Source organism: Erithacus rubecula (genome assembly GCF_903797595.1).
Source record: "Erithacus rubecula genome assembly, chromosome: 15".
Lineage (NCBI taxonomy): Eukaryota > Metazoa > Chordata > Aves > Passeriformes > Muscicapidae > Erithacus > Erithacus rubecula.
Window position 1 is genome coordinate 3546004 of NC_136667.1, and position 25288 is coordinate 3571291.

General features: G+C 38.1%; 1 protein-coding gene across 4 annotated transcripts in view; it reads right to left on the minus strand.

Annotated features, from left to right (window-relative positions):
- Positions 1-25288, minus strand: part of DACH2 (dachshund family transcription factor 2) — a 233721-nt gene that overhangs the window by 60507 nt on the left and 147926 nt on the right. For all 4 annotated transcript variants that reach the window (XM_079318557.1, XM_079318558.1, XM_079318555.1 and 1 more), the window contains exon 3: positions 22074-22205. In XM_079318557.1, the coding sequence (XP_079174683.1) occupies positions 22074-22205 (132 nt within the window). The remainder of the gene's footprint in view (positions 1-22073; positions 22206-25288) is intronic.

Sequence of the window (25288 nt, forward strand, 5' to 3'; positions counted from 1 at the left end):
TTGTAAAATGATGAGTAATACACTGACAAAGAAAGATACACTAAATTATGCCATGTGATATAATGTAGCATGGCACAGTGCAGTAATTAGAACTACTACAGTTGAGGCTGTGTCAGCATCTTAGTTATTTAATATACTGTATATCAGCTCTTTCAAATAACATTTGACTGCTATTTAATGTGGAAGTTGTTCACTTTGACTATTTTGAATCCAGGCTGGTATTATTTAGTGTGTTTCAGAAGTTAAATAGGTGATTCATGAAGAATTTTTGGAGGAAATGTCAAGAATTTTATTTTAACAAGTGAGTTTTAATTTCCTCCATATGCTTTTTTAAACAAATTCAACATTTACACTCTATTCTTCCTCAGAAAACACATATTTTTCCATTAGTTTTTGCTTAGGAACATGTTATGTAGCTGTAATTTCACATATTAGGGCGCTGGCCACAAAAGTTGGGCCAAAGATAGTTTGTTGGGATTTCTGAGTCCTCATCTGAAAGTTTCCTCTTCCTTTGTTCCTCTGCCCCAGGCAGTTCCAGCCCTAGGCAGGGATGGTCTAAACCCAGCTCATTTAGTTAATTCTGGAAGTTTCTCCTGCCTTTCAGAGCCCCGTGCTCCTGAGGCTGCAGAATCAGAACCCAGCAGCTCTCTGAGCCCAGCCCCACAATGAGCAAAACTCCTGCATTCCCAACTCACAGATGGAGAATGCCCTGAGAAGAAAAGCAACTAGCTTAAGGAAACCCAAGGAATCTGCAATGGAAGGGGAAACCAAATTTAAATCATGTCACACAGTCCAAATCACTGGACCAGCTCTCCTTACAGATGGGGACAAGAATAACTTTTTCCCTCTGCAAATTCCACTTGTAAATCTGCTCCAGTATTCAGTGCCAGCAACACAAGAATAAATTGCAATACACTTATCTCTACAGACCATTCTTGTATTCTTATGTTCCCTATCACTTCTCCTTAGAGAAAGAAAAAAATACAGCCGAGTGTACAATGTATAATAAAAGTGGATGTTAAATGAAATGCATCCTTATCCTGCACTGTCCCACAGATAACAGCTCCCTCTCTCCATCTGGACTGCATTTCCTATGCAACAGGAAGTCTCTTCAAAATGAAATAATAATTAGAGCAGTTCTAGGTGTGCAGTGTTTGTAAGGGCAGTGGGGTGAGCTCCAGTGCCAAAGCTGAGGGGCAGAATTGGGAAGTTCCTGTTACACCAGTGAGGAATCTGAACTGGAAATGAGGCCCCACTCCTGTGCCTGCACCACAGACACCTTCCATTCATCCCACAGTCCCTCTGCACAGCTAAAAAATAACCATTCCAAAAGAAAATCTGCATTCTTCCCTGGAGTATCTATGCCCATGGGGAAGAAAAAGATTACATACAAATTTACAGCAAGCCAGGAGTACACTCACAGTAAAAACCAAGTAGTGACATGCAAACCTGTGCTGATACACTCAATCCTTTAAATGCCAGGCAATATTTTAAAAAGGTATTTATTTTTGAGCACACAATTTTCCTATTTGGTAACACAGTTGTCAGCGTGTTTGATCAGTGAATACACATCTGACATGCAACATATCAATGTGCAGTTTCAAATTCTTTGTTGCCATAACAATTAGAAGTGAATACATCCATAAAAAACTGAATCCTTCTTAATGCTTCAAATTCATGTTTAACCATAGTTTTTCAGATTTCTGTTCGTTGCCATTTTTTGCCAAACAGGTGACATTCATAAGGCAAAGGTGTCACATTTTATTTTTTTTTTTAATCCTATCTTTTGTATTATGAGCTTATAGTATGTACAGATATATTTTAAGTAATTTATTTTAGGTATGTAAAACATAAGGGGGAAAAAAAGAAAAAAGGAAAATGAGATAACAGGCAACTGCAATGGGACCAACCTCTTTTATATGAAGGGAAACAACTTTTTTTTTTCTTTTATATGAGAAAGAATATTTCATTTTAAAATATGAGTAACTTGATACATGAGTGTCATAGGAATGAATATTCCTAGAGCACCCAGAAGTTATTTGTCAAAATGCCAATACATCATTTATACACTTTACCAAAAGCTTAAGTTTGACTCTCTTACCCACTACCCACACGACCTTCCCTCCAACAGAGAAAAGTGAAGGACACAAAGGTGATTTTTCCTTATCTTCTTTATATTCTGGTGTTCAACTAAACAGACATCAGGAGAATTTAGGAGTTAAATCACAGGTACCACGAACAAACAGGGAAAATCAGCAATGGGAAAACAGGAAAAATCTGCATCAGGGATGGACCCCACAGCCCCACTGGGAGGTGATTTACCATCACATCCAGGTCTGGGAGCAAAGTCTCTCTGTTTCAGTTTAATTTTATTTATTTGAAGGAAATGCAAGTGATAAGCTCAGCTTCCTTTTTTTCTAAAAATGCTGCTACTCACCCATCATTAAGTTCAGGAATTTTTTAAGGCAAGGCTTAAAGCCTCAAGTTTTCTAGCAATAAGCCTCTCTGTGCACTTCCACTCTTCAGAACAAAACCCCAAAATCTGTTGTTCATTTATTTGGGGTTTTTTTTGGTGAAGATATATCTGCAATGATTAAATCACTGTCTTGGTTTTAGGTATTGAAAGATCTCCAGAAAGTAATCACAGTTCAATTTGGTGACAGTTTCTTTTCATTTGGTTTCAAATTCATTTTATCAGCTTTAAATCTGTCTGGTTGAGCTAGATGAAACCCTCTCTGTCAGAGCTACCTTCAAATTCCACAACCACACTGTTTCAATCTATGTCTGTCATTTTACTTTTCCTTGTGATACATTCCTGAAAAATTGAACTCCAATTGTAAAAAGCAATACCATCTTCACAGGCCAATTTTATTCTCAAATTATTTTTAAACACATTTTTCATCCTGTTGGGCATATTAACCATAACAACAGCTACAAAGAAAAAAGTATTCAGTGCATTGCTATTTCAGCCCTTGTAACTCCAAAGTATTTCTCACCTCTAACTTCTTGTGAGTGTCCAGCACATACAGAGCCTTTGAAAATTTTTGGATTATACAGAATCCCATGACTCCCAAAGCAACAAAGGCCTTTTTGCCAGCTCTTCTAAACCCTGTTTTTCTTCTAAACCCTGTGTTTTCAAGTGTTCCAGACTATTTTACCAATATCCTGATCTCAGCCTGATATTGGGAAAAATAGTCACATTACTGGCCTGCACATTTCTTCAGCCTACAACTTTCTGTCAACATTTTCGTGGTATCAACCTTTGAGTGTCCCAGGAAGAAAAGATTAGGTCAAAAACAATTTTTGTCAGATCTGATAAACTGAGAATCTCAGTGCAGGAAGGTCAGGAAGAGACCACCCAGGTCTCAATGCTGGTCAAGTGTCACTTTCCTGTCAGAAAACCATGAAACTGTTCTGGGTCAGGATTATGACCCATTTAACCCCAAATTCTATCCCTTGTATTGGCAGTAGATAATGTTATTTACAGAGGCCATGCAAGTGTGGGCACTTTCTGTGGTCCCATATTATTCCCAAATGAAATTCTTAACTTTAAAAATGGGAATAAGATTTTTTTCCAGCTCCCAAAATCATTACACCCATCTGAAAATCAAAATGGCAGATCTGAAATGCATTTAAAGCTTTAATCCATGGATTTGTCTGGCTGTGTGTATTCAGCTATATCAACTTTTGGAGTGTACCCTACAAGAAAGCCATGAAAGTGTGGAGGGTAAGATATTAAAACTCAAGAAATCCAGTGATGGCTTTACTGGGCTACTTCCAAAAACTTATCAAGTGGTTCAGCAGATGTAATTACTGCTTAGCCCTGCCAAGGCTTTGAAATGTGCCCATTAATTCAGCAATTCCCAATCTGTCCATCAGTCAGTCATACTTAAAAAATATGTCTGTCAGGACTTAGGTGAAGTAATATGTTGATAATTGCACAATAAGAAGGCATCTGAAATCTGAATATCATTTCTAAACTTTTGGAAAAGTCGTGATGACAGCAAAATCAAAGTTTATTTCACAGCAAACAGGACACTGAAGGTAACTGGGAATATGTCAGAATATTTGATGCCAATTTAATTAAGAACAATTAATTGCAGGAAGATAATTTTTGAGAAAATAAAAGCAGAGCTGTGATATTTATCTAGGAACCTCAGCATCCCTCCCAAACCATCAGCAAAGTGAACAAAGACACAAGGAGGTGCTGCAGGGAATGTTTGGGGTTCCCATGTGCTGCTGGATGATTGTGGTGCTGTCACAGTCCAGCCAAGCCTCAGTGCCAGGTCCCTTGGCAGGTGTGACTGTCCTTCCCTGCTCTGAACAGCAGGAAAACTGTTCTCCTCCCTCTCACACCCTTCAGAGCCATTCATCCCTGCAAGCTGCACCCCAAAAATGCTCCTGGAATGCAACCAAGAGCTTCCCACTGCTTTGTGTGACCAGTGTGGATGAACTGGTGTGCATGACCTGAACTCCAGTGTCACCTTCAGTCCTACAGCTGAACTCCAAACACACCCCAATGATCCAACCTCCACATCCACAGCACCCTCTGAAAGATGCATTAAACTAGATGAAACATCAGATTTGCAGAAATTTAGAGATAAATTCTTATGACAATGGTCATCAAAATGCACTGGTACTCACAAGCACCTCTCACCTGTGCCTGCACTGTATGAAAAACCACCTGGTGTAATTTAAAGGTGTGTTTTGGGAGGGTTAACTTGGCATTTGTTGTCTTCCTCTGACATCTCCTTGTTCTTGTAGTGGATTAAATATTAAGTTATAAAATTCTATTCAGTTTCGTCTATAGAACATTGTGAAGTACATTTATTGCTAACAGTTTTAGTAACAACTGTGTGACTTTACTGCTATTTTTTTATACAAAAATAAGAATGATGTACTAGAACACAGCATCTATTCTGGTTTAGGACCATCAAAAAAAAACCTGTTTTCTACTGCAGGACCACAGAAACACGTTCATTTCACAGAGAGAAAGAAGGTCAAAATTTTGGTCTGTCATGTTTTTATTACTGTTGATGATGCACAAGCCAGAAATAAAACAGCTTAACTTTCAGACCTTGAATACAGTTTGCAGGGCTGCCTGCCAGAAAGGATAAAATATCCATCCTTCTGAACTCCCCCACTGCAGCCACCAGCAAGCAGGAACCAGGACTTCTATTCCAGTGATGGTAATCATCCACACCCTCATTCAGCACAATTTACAATTTTCTGCCTTTTTTTACTTAATATTTCCCCATATTTAACAACTTATTGAAAGAATCACTGAGACATATGTACTGTGTGTTTTTACCATGGCTCTAACTAAGCACATAGTTTAGTTTGATTCTGAGGGGCTTTGAGAATATCTTGACATCCCGTGCAGACAGGTACAAAATCAGGTTATTTGAGCTTCAGCAATTCATTATTTGCTATTTCTTTGAAAAAAATTATTAAGAAGAGTTTAAATTACAGATGGCAATCTTCTGAGTTAATCTGCACTGACATAAATGGATCATGTATTTATAATCCTTGCAAGATCTCCTAATACTCAGAGAACTCTGTATATTACCAAGTATGGTTTGAAAGAATTAAATAAAATCTATGGCCTCAATACACACCTGGACAAACTTCTAAACCTCCTCTGCACCAAATTCAGAGATGTTACCAGAGAATGAGAGGCTGCTGAGGGATGCCCAACACACTTTTAAATCTAATCTAGAGAGATTGAGTTTCCACAAAGGGTCAGTGACTGCAGCCCTTGCCCAGCTCCACCAAGGTGTGCCAGGAGGGGAGCTCAGGACAGGTGCACCTTCCTTCTGAAGCTGCTCCACTTCTTGTACCTGACCCCTTGCACTAAATACTGCTGACTTCCAAAAAACTGAGAGTGCTGCCCAAACCAGGAGAGCCAGTGAGCAAACCCAATTCACAGAAAAGGTCACCAGGGATATCTACTGTGTTTCACTTAATGCCAGCCTAAAAATAACACACAAAAACCCTGGAACTACTTTAGCAACCAACTTTGTACCTCCTTTGACAGCAAGCCCTTTCATTTGTGCTCACAAAATACCTGAACAGATTCCACAGAACTTGGGTATCTCACTCATCCAATCCCTCTTTGCTTTTCAGAATGTTTTTCTCATTCTGCAGGCTTAGCCAATGGGTATTCCCATTTCCAGAATAATTCTCTTACAGAAATCCAGTGGGAGTTTAGCATTAGCTTCTCCAAGGAACAGGATCAAATCCCTAGAACTGACCAACAATGTCAAATAAACCATTCCTAAAATTATTGTGTAAAGGATACTCCACATCTTCAAGCTAGAATTTCTTTCTCAGCTATACAAAGCAATAAGTAACAACTACCATCAGAACAAACATTATTAAAATGTTGATATTAATACCAGATAAAGTGAAACTATTTCTTAAGAAGCAAAAAATCTTCTGCAACAGAACAGAATAGCACAGTGCCAAACTGAACTTAACTAAGCTTGAGGTTTTGGACAGGATTCATTTCTGCTTGTGGTGTAAGTATGCACCACCTTGATTATCATTTAAAAAAATATTGACAGCTTGCCTTCTCATACCAATGCCTGGTAACAAATTCCAAATGTTTTGTCACATTTCTTGTGAGCAATGCCATCTGCCAGAGGTGGCATTTCATGGCTGTTTACCCTGACTCCCTCCAAGAATTCATCTGCCACTATCTAATGCTGCCTGAATAAAGGGGATTAAGACTCTGATGCAACAGAGACTATTGATAATTTGGTATAATTGGGAAGAAATGAAGATAAATGAGGTTGAGGATGGAGAGGCAATTAGTTGAGCTGCCTGTACAGCTGTGTTCTCTGCCTGCCTCCCCTGGCCTTTTCTTTGGTGAGGAGTGTGCAAATTAAACATAATGACAAATACACTCTTCCCAAAGCTCTTTAGTTTGCAAAGCTTGAGGATCTGCTTTTCACTTCTGAGGTTCTGTGTGAGAAGAAGGCCAGAGGCTCACACATCTGCTGAGGATTTCAGAGATGCCCTTTGTCCCAGCACACCCATGGCTCAGCACCTGTGGCTCCAGCTCAGCTTCCCCATCTCCAAACCCAGGGATGTGGCCAAAAGGGAAGGATTTGATTCCCTCAGTGCCACAAACAGCCCCAGTCATTCCACAGCTCCAGGTGCCTTTGCCACCTCTCTGCTGAAATATCTTCTATTCATGGCACTGGTCAAACAGCAACCCCAAAACATGATCCCCCCTAAAGCCAAACCCCAAATCTGCAGCTGATTCTATAAATTATACCAGCTGTTAAAAATACTGATCAAAAAAACCCTTTGGAACCTCTAAAATACACATTTTACTCTACAAAATATCTTGGAAGTGGGTAGGAATTTTAGTCATAATACAAAGCTACCTAGATAAAAATCTCAGTGCTAAACCACATTATTCAGGTGAGGCCAAGTAATCAAGCTTGAATATTTTGAAAGATATTTAAATCTCAAGTGAACATGGTCAGACTACAAACCTCCAAATTAGAGGGCACAAATTTGCAGTCTGATTTGCAGCTCTCATTACAAATATGCTGAGGTACATTCATACATATACATGTAGAAATGCCCCCATATGGGGTTGAACATAAATGTAAAATAACATACATTTGCCACAAGAAATGCCACTACATGTGTCACATGAAACTCGAACAGTTTTTCAGAAATGTCAAATAATGCAAGATCCCTTTCAGAAAGAAATCCAATATTTGCAGAGGCAGCTTTGGCTTATAGATGTGTTTGCCCAACTACCCAGCATATGTTAATTTTCTGATTTAATGTACAGGTGATTTTATCCAAATTAGCTCTTAGATGAAATACTTCAAAAAAACCACACTTTTCTCTGCATCCATACAGTCTTCAGTTATTGTAAAAGATTATTTTATGAATTACTCAAAAAAAGCTCCTTAGATAAAGACAAAAGCCCAGTTTCAATGCACAGAAGAGATTTTAGAAACCAAATGTTATATATCTTAATAGAGCAACAATTCAGTAGATTTATTTTGTAATGAATTTTCAACATAGCTGCTTTTTATTATACAATGCAAAGAGTACAAGGGTTTTAGTAAATTCTTAAAGCTAAAATCACTTGAAATTATCTCTTTTTCAAACTCCTACAAAATACAGTGATTTTTGCACATGAAAACCTCACTCAACCTCAACACTGGGATCTTCCCCACTACCTGGAGGTCAATCAACATTTCAATTTTACTCTATCTAATGCAATTTTTCATTTTGGATTAGATTTCTACAAAAGCCAAAAAAAAGAAAGTGCTCACTTTTTATGAGAGAAACATGCCAGGAAGAAAAAAAAAGTATATATATATATATATACACACTTAAGTTTATTTAAATTGACCTTGTTTTGCCCTAGTGAGGCTGAAAATTTGACTGAGGTTAAATTGTTCCTTTATGGAAAAGAAGGGAAGGGAAAGGAAGGGAAATAAACCATGAAAATTTGACACTGGCATGAACAGGACAAAAAGCTGACAACAAAATATTCTGTTTTCCATATTCATTTTGCTTTGTTTTCCCACTTCCCCATTAAGACAATGCTCTAACTCCCTGTTTCCCTGTTCCACACAGCCCTTCCTCACAGGTGGGTGCTCATTCCATCCAAATACTGTCCTTAAATCATAAAAAGTGTCAGACTCAGGATGACTGGGAGGGATTAGGGGATCCCTAAGAAAATATCCTTTATTTTTTACAGAATCCCTTCTCACTGCTGTCCAAATGCCTCTGTGATTAACAGTGGAGCTAAATATGAGTTCTGCTCTGCCTCTTCTCAGTTCTGAAAATAAGAATCATCCAATTTGAGGCATCAAATCAGACAACACCAATTTGGATTAGATGATCTTGAAGGTCTTTTTCAACACTGATGGTTTTTGATTCTACAAGTGTAAGAGGATATATACAATACATAACAGCCTTCTGACTACTGGAGTTTCTTCTTGATTTCATTGTCCCCTGCTTCTAAGTGATTGCTCATTTTCCCATTTTGTAATGGTACCTGCACCAATTTAAATAATATTTATAAGCTAAAGCAAGAAATTTATTCCTAAGGTAACAGTAATTTCTCAAACACACAGCCAGAACAGAAAAAGAACTAACTGCAGAAGTATTTCTGCAATTTGCAGATGATTAAATTTTGAAGGTGAGATGCTGTGTAACTGCACCAACCATTTATTAAGTTGACTTGAAGAGCTGTAATTTGTGGAGTTTGCCCAGAAGAGCCAGCACACAGCTGTAACTGATGGTCAGGGACAACAGGCACAGATTTCAGCACATTTCCAGAGCTCCCTGCTATATGCTGAGAACAACAATATCAAAAGGTTCCTCTCTCCAGCACTGCTGGTGTCAAGGTTAATGAGCTAAAACTTGTTAAATTGATATTACCAAACTAATGACTTTTTTATAGGATACTGCATGGATTTTGACACACAGGCTAATGTGGAATATTGCTGCTCTTAATTGAATTAGAAGTTATTGCATGTATACAATGAAGATGACTAAAAATGGGGGAGCTGTGACCACACTATTGTCACTATTTGTGCTTCAAATAATATAGAAATACAGAATCCCAGACTGGTTTGGTTGGAAGGGACCATAAAGCCCATCCAGTGCCACCCCTGCCATGGCAGGGACACCTCCCACTATCCCAGGTTATTCCCAGCTGTGTGCACCCTGGCCTTGGAGAATTCACAACTTCTCTGGGCAACTTCAAACTTTTAAATATGAAATTATTTAAATAATACAAACACTATTTTTAAAAAATTTTACATGAACCATACCAAGCGTTAAGGAACAGGAAAAATAAATGCCTGGAGTCTCCATTCAAAATAGATGAACAAACAACAGGAAAAAAATTAATGAATCATATTAAAAAGCAAGGAGAGCTTATGAAAAATAAATTACATTTGTAGATGATTAAATTTTGAAGGTGAGATGTTGCATAACTGCACCAACCATTTATTTCAGTGCCATAACTGCATCTAATAAATAAAATACTTCTTTTAAATCCAAACTGAAGATACACTGCTATCCTGATGAGCTGGATTTTCCATTTGCACAGTACAGGGACAAGGATTGGGCTGCAATTATTCAAGGCAGAAAGAAGAGCTGTTAGTTAGGGGGAGAGAAAATCAGTATCAGCTGTGAGCAATAGGACAATGCAAATATTTCTTCCACAGACAGAATCACTGAGTTTAAATTCAGAGGGGCTCATTAGAGATTACACTCCCAAATAGAAGATACCTGCAAGTTTCATGCAAATTCCCTTTTGTTTCAGTAGTGTTTCTGTATTAAAGTGCAATCTCTCACTATCAGAAATGCCATTTAACATACAGGATATACCCAGATATGCCTGGTGTTTAAAAAGTGAAATTGAACAACTCACTTGTGCTATTCTAGTTTTTTTCTAAATGACTTTTCTTCCTGGATCTAAGAGTTTACAGAGAAAGGGAATAAAGTTTGATTCAGCTTCCAAAAAATATCTACTCTGTCAAAATCCAGAAAAATAGAAGAGGTGCTGCAAATGAGGGGGAATATTTCTCAAGGATGAAATGCCAAAATCCCCCTCACATCAAATTCTCAGAGACAGTCAATCAACAAACAGAACTTGCAAGACACTTCTTCCTACTGCCTTTCCAAATTCCATCTGAAATCTGAGAAAATGAATCACAATTTAATTGATAAGCTTTATAGGGAAAGGGGGAAAAGCACCCTCTGATGGTCCATAACATCAGTAATTGAATATACAGCTCTTACAGAGCTTCATTGTCCCAAAGTTTCAGTCTCCATCCTTAAAACCTGAGCATCTTCTTAAGAAGAAGAATCTATTCTAATTTTTATATTGTACAAATGTAGAACAGTCACACACACTCCCCTCAACAATTTTCAATGTTTTAAATATCAATGCCTGTCTGATCTTAAAGGGAAGCTCAACATTTATGTCTTGTCTTGGTGATAAAGTTCATGAATATATAATGAGAGTGGAACAACTCTGCTACTGATTAAATGTCAAAAAAGGTTTTATTGTCAAATATATTGTAAATACAGAAGATATACAACAAAGAGCATTAATTGCAGATGGCTGTGTACAGCTTAAAAAATGCACAGCATGGAGACAGGAAATGCTGATTTTCAGTTTCAACTATCAATTTTAATTTACCTTCAGAATGTACCTTCAGCCAAGGTGTACAGAGAGAACAAACTATAAAATAGCCAAACTCAACTGAAGTAAATGCTCCCTATTCAAGGGCAGATGTTAGTCTATATCCCAGGCACACACAGCAGAATTACCCAAAATTCTGGATCTTCATTAGAGTTTGTCTAAACTTTCGTGAAGATTTAAGAGAGAAACAACATGAAAATCTGGTGAGGACAGAGGAAAGGCTGGAATAGCCATCCTCAACTCAGAATGGGGTATGACTGCCTGTGTAAATTTAAAATATAAAATATCTGGAGTCTGTGGTAGACTGAGCACAGGGCAGCAGAGTCCTGCTGCCAGCACATGCCTGGAGAGTGAGCTGCACACATTTATAGGAGATCAGGGTCTGCTCAGTGGAGGGAAGGGACAACATGGTCAGTCATAAAGAGGAATAAATTGTTGTCTGTACACACAGTGTACAGCAAAGAAAGATTTTTAACAAAACTTAGGCCATGGTAAGAAAGCCTATGAAATTTCTAAAATGAAGCTGGGAAACTGTCAGTCAGACATGAGGCTGGCAGAGCTGGAGCATGGTAAGGAAACAGGTCTGAAAGTGCTGGTTTGATGATCCTGAACTGCACAAAGTGCAGCAGAGACCAGAGGCAGAGCCCTCCTGAGCCAGCCCTGCACCTGAGCCAGGTGTGACAGGCACCCAGGAGCACTGTGCAACCCTCCTCTACACACAACTGACAATAAATACACTCCAGGCAGCAGAATACTGGATTTCCAAAATGATAAAGCACTTGAAACTTGTATAAAAAATCCACGTTTTTCCTTTAGATTATGGACAAATTAGTAGCTTCAATTATATGGTGCCAACAGCATTTTCTTCTCCATGACTGAATGGACCAGGTTTTAATACTCTTCAGTGATCTTATTAGCTCAAATTAACCTTCTAACAAATTAAGAATAAGAATTTCATTTAAGGAAAAGATGTCACAGCCATGGAAATTAAAGCCTCTGGTGGATAAAGGTAAATTTACTCTTGGTCTGAGACAACACTGCTGGTCTTTCCTAATTGTAACCATAATGATCTGATAAACTGCTGCTCTTGTATACAGCCAAGGGTTGGGGTTTTTTTTAAAAGGAGCTAAAACCATAGACTACCCACCTGTATCTATTTTTAATTTGGTAATGACTGTACTTGCTAAAATTCTACCAAAATGTCACTCACAGCTTTGGATTCCAGCTTTTTTTAAACAGAATATGGAGCAGAAAGCATAACCTATTATGCAAAACTGTCAGATGCTTACTTTAAAATCACAGAAATAAATGCATAATCCTGATTTTCTCGTGGAACAAAACTTCATTCAAGGAAAATAAAGCTTGATTGCAAGTGCCCAGGAGAGCCAAGGTGTTCTATAAAAAGCAGCAGGGCTCTGTGTGTGTCCCCTGCTCCACTGCTAAGGGATGCCTTGTACTCTGGGTGCAAGGAGAGGCAGAATTACTGGAGACCACAGTGACTTCTGTCTCATCAAATTCACAGATCAGCCAGACATTTCAACAGCACCAACTGTTGCAAGGAAAACTGCTATGGAATCTCAGCTGCAGAAATGTCAGCTCAGGGCATGCCACACAAATCTAGTGCTGAATCCTTAACGACAAACCCCACAGTTTTGGGGGGAATTAATGCTACTCCTTTAAGGGAGAAAATATTCCAAATAATCACACCACAAACAATTCTTGCCTCAAACATAAATTAAATGTATGTTAGGGGACTTTTTTAAAAAAATCTGATTAAAATTGTAATTCATGAGACTCCTGCTGCTGGCAGCTGTATCACTATCAATGACATCCTTTGGGGGACTCTCAGCATGGGGCCCACATCAAAGGTAATATGCCAGTTTTCATCCTAACTTATATGTGCCTTAACAAGAAGGTTCCAGACTTCACAATGTCATTAAAATATTGAAGTACCTTCTTTTGTCAAAATATCATTAATGTGAGGCTGAAGTGGACTCACTACTGCTAACAAAGACACTAATACTTGCTTTTACTGGAATTCTTTACAGGATTCCTCAAATCCTTACACTTTGCAATGGGAAATTAAACCAGCAGAGTTTGAACGTGTTACTTTGTGCAAAACTGATCAGCAGATGAGATTTTGTGGAAACAAGATGTGGTGGGTTTAGTGCTGGCCAAATTGTCAGTGCTCCCACTAGAATTATTTACTCATTTCCTGCTGGGAGATAGGGTTAGGAGGGAAGGCAAACAGGCTCAAACTTTGAAGGGTATAAAGGAAAACATTATTAACAGAAACTAAAAGAAAAATAAGGAATGGAATGGAATGGAATGGAATGGAATGGAATGGAATGGAATGGAATGGAATGGAATGGAATGGAATGGAATGGAATGGAATGGAATGGAATGGAATGGAATGGAATGGAATGGAATGGAATGGAATAGAATGGAATGGAATAGAATAGAATAGAATAGAATAGAATAGAATAGAATAGAATAGAATAGAATAGAATAGAATAGAATAGAATAGAATAGAATAGAATAGAATAGAATAGAATAGAATAGAATAGAATAGAATAGAATAGATAGAATAGAATAGAATAGAATAGAATAGAATAGAATAGAATAGAATAGAATAGAATAGAATAGAATCCCACACACAGGAGTACATATAAGGACTTGGAAGAAAAAAAAATAAGATGTATCTGACACATGGTATTTCCCTATCCTTGCACTGTGGAAAGCCTAAAAATCCCTGAGCCCTCCTGGCACCCCACACTGCCAGAGCTCAGCTGGTCACCAGTGGATGCTGCTTGCTCCTGGTTCTGCTTTTGCTTTTTCCAAAGATGTTTTACCATAAAATTCAAGCTGCATTGCACAGGGACAGACCTGGACCATGCAGTTCCCCTTCCTTGCCTTTCTGAGCCCAGGCAGGCAGAGGTGCAGGGGCAGGGACAATCCTCTCCTAAAACACCTGAACTGCAATGGTTTTCCTTCTAAAGTGTGGGACATGCAATCTGCCTTGGTCTTCACACATTTTACGCAGCAAGTCCTGAATGTGCTGTGTTAGTGGCAGTGTCACTCTCCACAGGGCTGTGGAGATGTGCCCTGCAGATGAACACGAGACCTTGTGTTGATGGGGACACTCCAGAGCCACCTGCTTCCCTTCAGCACACTGGCAGGGGACACAGATTTCAGCCACTACCCACAAAAGTCAGGATTGTAACCAAGGAAAATTGTAGCCTTGGCTCCAGAGAGGCCAAAATGATTTATGACATCAAGACCTGGCAAAGAGAGTAACACTCTGAAGGGAATGTGTGAGCTCAGCCCTCACTCCCATCTTCTGTGCCCACTCCTAATTACTTCATTTACGACTGGAAAAGTGTTTTAACAGACAAAATTAATTATTTTGAATAATCCTTCTGAAATATGATATGCATTTTAATTGTATGCACCCCGTCATTAATTAAAGTTCTCTACTTTTTGGTGCATTCATTCAAAGATTGTATCAGTGACAAAACAACAACTATAAGATTGTTTACTAAAATTAAAAATACATCTGAAGGGTTAATATACTCTTTGTGATACACTTAAAGTAATGCTAAAATGTTTTCATTCCAGTTTTTGCTAGACATTATTTTTCCACTCTTTAAAATCAATCTCTTTGTTCCAGGAACACATTTCCTGTCAATAAAATGAAAAATGATATAGATTTAGGAGGATAGTGGTCTCAGCGTAGCATCTCTCATATTATTATTCCAGTATCATCTGTTACAAAGTAAGACCAATTCCCACATCTAATTACAAACAGGATTTCAGAGTCATTAAACAAAATACATTTCCATTAGTGCTGCTGTAAGAAGATAGGGGAAAAAATGAAGATTAGTTCATGCTGCACCTCTGTTTTTCAAGCTTTGAAGATTTAGACTTCTGCACTCTGAGACTATAAATTTGTAAAGGATCTGAAAGGTGACAGAGATGTGAAAGCTCTCAATTCTCCTCCGTTTAGCCACAGCATTTGCATTTTGTCATTAGTTTTATCTTGTGCTGCTCTTAGTTCTGAGCAGAGATATGGCAAGAATCTGGAGAGGTTGTTTATGATCACACCGTGGGCACTCAGGGGTATCTGATCTGGCATTAGGCAGGGCTTTTCAGCAGATATGAACCTTGATTTTCTACATCAAATTTGTTCCAGCAAAAGTTTGAAATCATTGTAAGGAATTCTGTCTTTATTTTAAAAAAAAGTACTTTATTCTGAGGAAAAAAAGGAACAATTCGTTGACTTCAAATAAGATAACAAGCAAAATATACCAGAAAACAGATTATGTGAGATGTTTAACTGCTAAAATATAAACTTACAAGGATATATATTCTCCATTTGTAAACATTTAGCAGTATATAATATCTAATTGCCATGAGCCCATTTAAAATATACCCTTGGGAATTACCCACTCAAAAAGCATTCACACAACCCTTCAAGCTTCAAGAGTTAATAACAACTTTTCTAAAAAGAAGCCAATATAAGATAAAACCCAAATTTGCTTGATCTTTAAATCAGTTTACATTAGCTCAGGATGTTATATAAACACACTCAATTTCATCATGTGCAAGATAAGCATCAAAAACCTGAGAGAGAATTCCTCTCACAGAAGAAGATGCCTCAGTTGCAGAGAAGAGGACTGAGAATTTAATTTTCAAAACTCTTCTGGAGTTATATTTCCTTTACTAGTTTTAAAACTAAAGCCAGAGTTCATATTTCTCAGAGCTGGGTCAGTCAAATTATGTAAATATTAGCTGATATGTCAACAATTATATGTGAATATCTATATTTACCATAAAGTATTTATGTTCAAATTTAAATGAGCCCTTCAAAAAATACAGTTAAATTATTCAATAAGTAACTAGTTAAGAATGATCTAAAATGGGACCCTAAAGTAAGTTTGCTGCCAAAAAATTACTGAAACAGAGGTTCACTAAAGCCTCTAAAATTCCAGGTATTAAACCCTGCCCAGTGGTGGCGTAACACATCACAAAATATCCACTCTCCAAAAAAACCACAATGTGCCAAAGAAATTGATATCTGCATCTTATTTCCAAGCTTCCCACATGGAGACTGGGTTATTGGGATAAATGGGAAAAATCCCATTAGGAAGGAACAGGAGAGAAAACAGCACAGGGCAAAAAGGGTAGAACTGACCCAAACAAATAGCATTTCACTTCCAGGTTAATTCTTGAGATGTACCTTAAATAAACCAACACATCCAGGATTATCAGTGCCACATCCACAGGGAATTCTCTGCTCACCCCCAGGACAAGCAGCAGTGGGGAAAAGCTTAAAGCCCCCATGTAAGGAGAATGTTTGAGTTCCTTCACTCCACTTCCACTGAAAAAACTTAAATAAAGCTTCACTTGCACGTGAGTTCAACAGAGTTCCATGAAACCACAACTCCCAGCCAAGCATGGAAGCACATCCTGAAATCCAAGTGCCACCGCTCCTGAATCTCCTTTGGGTGTGATGGTGAAAGCCCCTGAGCAGATCCTGACCCCACAAGAGGGGCCAAACATCCCCCCTGTGCCTCCTCACCACCACCAGCACAGGAACCAAAAACAGCACAGGGCTCTCCATTTTTAGGATAAAATGTTTTATTGTGTCTGCTCAGGCTGGAGTCAACTCTAGCTTTTGGATGAGACAGCACAAAACCCAAAACATGTTAAATTTTCTGTTACTTCAAGGCTGCACATTATCCCTCCTGGCCAAAGAACAATTTAAGAAAATTCGTAACTATTTCAGAAAATTCATAACTCTCTGCTCAAGTAACACAAAAATACTTGTCTTAACAACAGGAAAAATGACTTCATGAAATCTACACGCTACTCAAGGATTAAAAAAACCTGTTCTCTGGTCCTGTCATTTTTACATTCTTACAATAAAATAACAGCCTTGCCATCCTGCTTTTTAGAAGAAAAGACCTACCTCTTTTGACTTTTCAAGCACTTGAGATTTTTAAAAGAGAAAAACTAAAAAATGCTGACCGTGTAATAGCTGGGTATTCATGGTGGGTGGAGAACATGAAAGGTTACAATGTGGATCTGTGCCTACGCCTTTCTTTTCAACTTGAGCAGCATCCTCCTGCTTCTGCTAACTCGGCAATCATACAGCTGACAGATTTCTGGGTTTTCTAAATAATGCATGGGATTTTCTTTTAACATGTCAGTGCAAAAGTATCAATTCTGCCCCTGTGTCGTTTGTGATGCTGATTTTCCTTGACAGCATTCCATTAAACCAATGAGTTTTTTCCCTCCTGATGGTTCCTTAAATATTCCTCCGAGTGATGTATTTGTGGTTTTTTAAACAGATTGTGAAGGATGTTTGCATTTGTGAGAAAACTGCATGGCAGGTATTGAAGGGAAAGAAGGATAAAAAGATAACACTTTTTTTTTTTTTTCTATGAGAGAGCTTTTTCTCTGATCTTCATATGCCAAAAGCTTGGGTGTTTTTCCTTTCTTTTCTACCTAACTTAGTTCCTTGTCTGGAAATTAAGCAACAAGACTCTACATACAGAATAACATTTTGACTTCCTAAGGAAATACCACTGAAACACTTAGTACTGTTTGATATCTCTCCTGGGAAAGCAAAACACATTTCTTAAATCATGCATGCTAACTCCAAAAGCCACCAGAAGGAAATACCTGCTTTATTCTCTGCTCTGAGGCTCTGCACACACAGCTCCTGTCACAATCCATCCCACCTCACACTTGTACAATTACCTGCTGCCATGCCATTAAAAGAAAAGCTCAGGTTTCACCTAAGTTCCAAATCCCCCTAAGCAATGACATGCTGATTTCCAGAGCATGCTTCACCTGATTTTGGTGCTGCACGATGAAGGAGCTCATCTTTTGTTCTATTTATTTATTTCTACAACAAACAGGTTTGTTGTGTGTCTGTGTGGCTCCAGCTGCTCACTCCCCAGGTGGAGCAGGAATCCTGGCAAAGTGTCCCCTGCAAGGATCCACCTGGAGCAGCCAGGAAAGGAGGAACAGATCCCAAAAGGCTTCTGGCCACTGGGAATTTGAGATGCCAAAGGATGGGTTCCTTCCACATCCACTCTGTCCCCAGCTCCCTGGTTCTCCAAATTCCAAATTCAACCTTCCTGCCCCAATCCTAGCAGATGGAGGACACTGAGCCCCAAGGAACAGCCAGCACAGGTTGGCTGGACCATGGGGCCAGAGAGCCTCCAGTGCAGATTAAAGAGATTTTCAAGAGAAGTTTTGCTTCAACACTTCATATGATGAGTAGGAAGGTGCAAAAAAAATCTCTTTCTCTTCAGCAGAGAGAGTGGAAGGAGGACATCAATGTTCAAATGTGTAACAGCATTCTTCACAGCACTGTGAACTAAAGCACCGATTCAATTAAAAATTATCTGCAAATCTGGGGAAATTTTTCCCCTATATTTTCAGTATTAAATCTTGTAGCATTTGTTTTTAGTAAGTTATTTAGAATATTCTAGTACCAAACTTCACCACTACTGAGATTATTGTAACATCATGAAAAGGAGGTAGGACCTGATGGCAAAAGCACACCAGCTGGATTAGAAGAGGAAAATAAGTGGCACATTTACCTCCCACTACCTTAAACACATCTGTAAGGTTCAATTCCACACCTGCATTTCACCAGAGAACAATATAATACCTGAGGAATTAGTCACTGATTGTGCTAAATTAAGTTAAGAGTTCAGATTTTAAACTGACAGGACAAATTCTGGCTTCAGACAGAAAATTCCTAAAAGTTTCCATCATCATAATGATGCACAGAGGAAGAAACTGCAGAAGTGACAGGCCAGGCATCAGTAAGAAGCAAACCCAAAATTATTTCATACTTCACCAGATACAGATGGGGATTGAGATGAATATGCCAAGACATTCTCAACACTTTTTTTTATTATACTAATGGCCTGTATATAATGACACACTTGCAAAGAAATCTGGCAATAAAGCTTCAGGACTTAATACTGCTCAATTACATTTTTAATTTGAAATAAACAACAGCAAAAAGAGAGTATTCCACTCATCTATCAGACTGTGGGATGAGCAGGAAGGCACATATCCAGAACTGAAATATTTAGTGGCATTGTAGAAGTCAATGTGTAGCACTGAGGTAAAACCCAACTTAATTGTTTTAAGTAAAACTGCAACCCTGTGAGTCTTTGTTACTGTAAAAAGAAAAAAAAAAAAAAAAATCAAAGGAAGCAAAAGGTCCTCGGCTCTGTAAAACCATATTTCTGATTTGACAGCTACAATTATAATCATTCAGACATCTATTTCCCACAAACTCTCCACAGCCATAACCTTTAGTGATTAATTATAAAGTTCCAGGAGCAATAGTACACAGACTAATTTCCTAAAACAATAAAACACAGAATTTCTCATTTGGAGCTAAATGAAACACGAACAGGTTGTTATTCATGCTGGAATCTAGATGCAGAGTCATGTTGCAGCCATTACAGAAGCCATTAAACACAACCTCAAATCAAAGAAACTGTAGGTCTCTCTCCTCAAATAAAATGTTTTTCTCACTTATGAGGCTTCTGACTCCTTTGCTCTGTTCCTTTCAACTTCTTCTTGGTAAAAAAAAAAAAAAATTATTCAAAATTCAATTTTCTTCCTCATTTCACATCCCCATTTTCTTTTTAATAGTCGTTTAAACTGGAAGTCTAGAGCAAAGCAAACAGTTGGTGAAGGTTTCATGCACACAGAATTATCCTGGTGTTTCCTTCACAGCAGATCAAAGTTACAACCTGTGTATTAACTTCTAAACAAAATCCCCACTCTCTTCATGCCACACCAAGGAGTTTTCTGCAGTGAGTGTTTGATAATTCTTCAGTTATTTATTTGGTGAAATGCACAGCCACCTTTAAACTCCTTTCATGGAGGTTTTCCATTTTCCATCTTGCTCAATGTAAATCTTTGTAATGTGACCCAGCAAAAAAGGAGGAATCCACGTTACAAAAATTATCCCAATGCTCACATTGCACGTATTGGAAAGAGGAGAAATTGTCATTTTTAACAGGATTACTATTAGTTCTTTCTGGTAAGGACTTATTGCTCTGTCTGTAAGCAACACTGGCACTGCAGCCAGAAAATTTGCTCTTGGCAATTTTGCTGCTCCAGGCAATGAAAAGGGGAAAGAACTGAGAAAAGATCTGTATGGAACTGTCACCATACTCTTATTCCTGGGCCCCACTGCAACTTCAGCTAGTCAGTGGGAATTTTTCCAAAGATTTAAATTGCTATTGAGTTGGTTGTAGAACTCACTGAATTGCTAAACCATGGAGAACTCCCCTGTGAAATGCACACTCTTGATGCACTATCTCAGGCTGGTGTGACAGCCCCCAAAAAACTTCTTGAGGTCCCATGAGGTACCTAAAATAATCACATTAATGTAGATTCTCTCTCCACATGAGGTACACAAGTTTTGCTCTATCAGGTAACACACAAAACCATGAGCATTACAATTCAACTTTTGTACAGCAGCTTTTAAAACCCCCATACCAACCCCACATTTCCCTTACTCTTCTGTAGTAATTCTATCTTCAATCCTTCTTTTTAGCCTTCACTGAACTTTCAGAATTCATTCTGAACTATATACAATCTATTTTAGTTACAACCACTAAGTAGGCTTTTTCAGTGTCTTTTTTTTTTAGTTCAATGTGCACTAATTGATTAGGGTCTGAGAGGTGAATGAGAAGTACACATCCTACAGAGCAGGAAGCTGGGGAAAGGTTTAATGCATGAGTTAGAAGCCAGATTTCTTCAAATACAGATGAGTACACAAAATTAGCAAAAGGCAATACCACTTTTGGAAAGACTGCTTTGTGCATAATTTGCCATGAATTCAAAGTTATTCCTTTAGAAAATGAGTCTAAGACCTCCCAGCTGCTGCTTTATTGGTCTAATAAATTACCATTTTGATGGTAGGATGCATGTGCAGCTCACAGTAGCCAGGCTTTGCCTTTGGAGCTGCAGGAATGCCAAAGGCAGAGAGGGAAGCCAGGGGGATCACACTGTGCCTCTGCTCTTGAGTTGGCAATGGAAACAAACTAAATACGTTCCCCAAGTGGCAAAGTGTAGGATGCAGTATAAAAAGTGAGGCCAAGGGAAATTGCTCTTATTGTAACAGGTATCAGACAAAATGGATCTGTCTTGTTCCAGGTTCTCTACACTTCCAAGGAAAAATGTCACCTGGAAGGACATCAGAATAAACAAAGGATCCATTCTGACTCCACCTTTGAACCCTGTTCCTGGGGAGCTGGGATTTGGGGAGCTTAGTTCAAATTTGTATTAATGTTTACACAGACAAGAACATGTTCTGTGCCATGACTCCAGCACAGCCAGGGGTTATCACAACCCCTTCACAGCTGTGCCTTGCAAATACCCATCCAGGAAAAGGACAAAATGCAGAAAAGCCATAAATTTGGTGATGGAGCATTCCCTGCCTTACCTCCCTCCAGAAAAAGCTTCTCTGGAGCTCAGAGTTCCAACAACCTGAGCTTTTGGAAACTTTCCATCATTGACTGGGAAACTCTATTGCCAATGGAAAATCTTTTTTTTTATTATTCCAGATATTTTTTTGTTATTCCAGATATGTTTGGTGGCACTTTGAAAGGTCTGTATCCAGCCCTACTGAAGATGATCCTTCACCAGTATTTTTCAATTAGTGACGGGAGCTGTGAGGGGGAAACTGGAGGAATATGGAGGAGTGAGGGCACTAATTTTGATTTAACACAAGTAGAGCAAAGCTTATAAAATAAAAGAGTCCAAGAATTTGAGACCCAGGTGTAGAGAGCCCCAGGGCAGCTCAGGGCACAGCATCCCTTACCTGCATTAGAATTGAGCTCTTCATTCTCTGACTCTGTTCCATTCTGACTCCCACTTCCATGAAGGCTGTTCATGGCCATAAGTTTCATTTTCTGTAGCTTCATAGCCTCTGCCATGGCAGCTGCTGTCAGACCTGGGAAAATATAAATAAATAATATGTACTGTCATATTCTACAATGTGGCACTGCAAGTTTGATCAGAACATTCCTTTTCAGTAACAAAAATCACATAAATTCAACTCCCATTCTTAGTCCAATAAAGTAATGCTATCCCTGAACACCATCTTTGTTTTAAAGTCAAGTTACTTCAATACACCATTCTAAGAATTTAAAAAAAATAATAAATCTTTCATGTTTTTCTTTTTAACATGTATAGCATAAAGAAATATTTATTTAATGCAACCCCTTTTGATTATACTTTTAAATATAATTTCCCGTCACTTTGATCACCTTGTCACTTTGATCACTTTCTGCTTGACTTATTTAGCTGCAACAAAATTTCCACACACAAGAGTAAGACACAGTATTCCTTAATTTCAACAGTTCAAAGCCAATTAACATGTAACCGTCCAGCATTCATTGTTCTATTATACATCCAAATATTGCTCTGTCCTTTTGGGAATCTGTTGGTTTGGATTAATATTATTGTAACATGAAAAAATTACATTGAAGATGTGTAGAAAAACACTTTTAGGAAAGCAGAAATTCACAGAATTAAGGGAGATATTGGAAGAAGGTTTTCAAATTACTAAAACCCAATTTATTTCCAGTAGTAAAAGAGAAGTTACATCAGGCTACAAGTTACCATAATTATAATGAGGTGGGTTTTTTATTATTTAGATTCCCTTTTTTTTTTTTTTTCCATAAATCTAAAGTTTTTAAGTTTTATCATTTTGGCTTGGTCACTAAATAAATCAGATTTTCTTCCACATAGTACCAAGTTACTTCTACTCTGGGCAAGATGTGACTTAAAATAATCTGAAATTCTTGCAGGGAAATCCAGGAGATATGGGCACAAAACCAAAAATATGTCTACAGGTACAATTGTTTATTCACTCAATTATGGATTAAAGGGGTTTATTCTCCCCCTCAGTAGCACTTGCTTTTATTATTTGCTACCTAGTTCCACAAAATCATTGCATTTATTAAAACCCATGATTTTTTTAGTGGTAGTGCCTGTTTTAGCAACACACTAAGGTATCATACATCAAACCAGAATTAAATAATCTGCTTCAGGAAAGTATTGCTTACTGAGAGATTTCAATACTGATTAAAGGGAACTAATAATTTTCACACCCTAACCATAAATTACAACACTCTTCTAAAAGCTGCTACAAATTTGACATTCAGATTAGCTCTGCTTCTCCTCTAAAGGGCTTCACAAAATTCTCATTATTTCAGGAAGACTTAAGAAAAGAAGCAATCCAGGACACCTTTATCACACATGGATACAGCAATTTGGTCAAGTTCAGCAAAGATGTTCTGATCACCATCAATAATTTTGTCTTTTAGGTTATTTAATGCAGCCCTCACTTCATACAAAAGACCACACTGCAATTTTTTTTTCAACACCCTTTAAAGTTCTTTCACAAATGCTAGAGGTTTCTTATCAAGCAGATATAAAATCCTGATGTTTAAACTCCTGTTTTTATCTCACACACTCTCACTTAATCCATCACAGAATACAACTCCAATGATAAAACTCTCCACACACTTTCTGGAGAAGATGAAGTAGTCTGCAAACTTCTTCACTTTTTTTTTTTTTTTTTCCTTAGGGAAAGGAAGTGGGATTGCATTTTGAGTGAAATTTGCATTATTTTCAGGAAGTAAAAAAAGCATCATTAGAGTTCTGAGGAATTGACTGTTTTCAAGATTTCCAGGCATCTTTTCACCTTTTATTTTTAATCCATTTGCAAAGAATTCACAAACATTTTAATGGTTATAAAAACACAGCGTCAGAACATGGAGTTTTCCCTTCTAACATTTTATCATTTGTATGTACCCAGGAATGCAGAGACAAACCAAAATTCCAGTGTTTTCATCAGGGTTAGTATTTATACAGGTTCTTGACATATACTGGAAGTCATGAGATTTAATTAAATATGCAAAACAGTAAAGAAACTATTTATAAGGAGGTGAATAGGAAATTCAGATCTTTAGCAAAATGTTCAGAGAAAAGACAAGAGAAAAATAATTATCCAGAGCACTGTATTAAAAAACATAAAACAAAAAAATAAGAAGAAAAATCCCCCAAAACCTCCTAGTGCCCAGTTGTACAGGAGTGTACTGAAGGCAGAAAGGTACCACAGCACAAACAGAAAATAATAAACACAGTCCCCAGATCACCACGATGCTGCCTGCAGAAATTAAAGGTAATTATTGTCAGGCATTTGTGAGCTCCCTAACCAGACACAGCTGCCATGAGGACACCAGCCAAGAAACAGTGATGGATCAGAAAACTGCTGTGCCATCTGCCACGCCAAAGTCACTCCACTGCAGCAGCAAAAGTTTCCAGAGTAAAACTCAGCCCTGGTGCAGAAAGCAGCAAGGTCCTGCACAGCCAGGAACCAGCCTGAGACAGAGCTGAGATTATCCCCAAACTCAGCCTGCAGAGTCTTTATTCTCTCACTCACTCCCCAGCTTACATAATTCCTTGAACTAAAAGTCACAGAACCTGTCTGAGGCACTTTAAAAACAAGGTACTGGTTGCTCAGCATCTCTGAGATAAAACTGAGGCTAAAGCAAATGGGTTCAGCAATAAGGGGGTGCAGCTGATTGAAATAAGGCAGAAAACAGGCAGCACTGGCATAATCTTCAATTAGGTACTAACATGTTTAGTGTTACTGCAGCTAATATTGAATTTAACTATTAATAAAACTCCTTTCTATAACTGACTCAGCTTGGGCTAGCTGTGGAGAAGAGGGCTAATCTTCAACTGACTTATCTAAGGATCTACAAAGAACTGAAGAATCATTTCCATCTTCTTGGATGAAACATTATCAGCAGTAGAATCCCACTTAGAGCACCTCACTTTGAAAAATGTCCTGAGAACTGCTGTAACATACACATCCATCCCTCTACTTCCCCCTAAAAAAAAAAAAAAAAAAAAAAAGAGATCACTAGGAAAACCCACGTGCTGGATTACATACTTCAAAGCTTCTGTTTTTTCCTGTCCATTTACACTTTGAATTTTCCTTTCTTCAGTTACCTTCTGCCA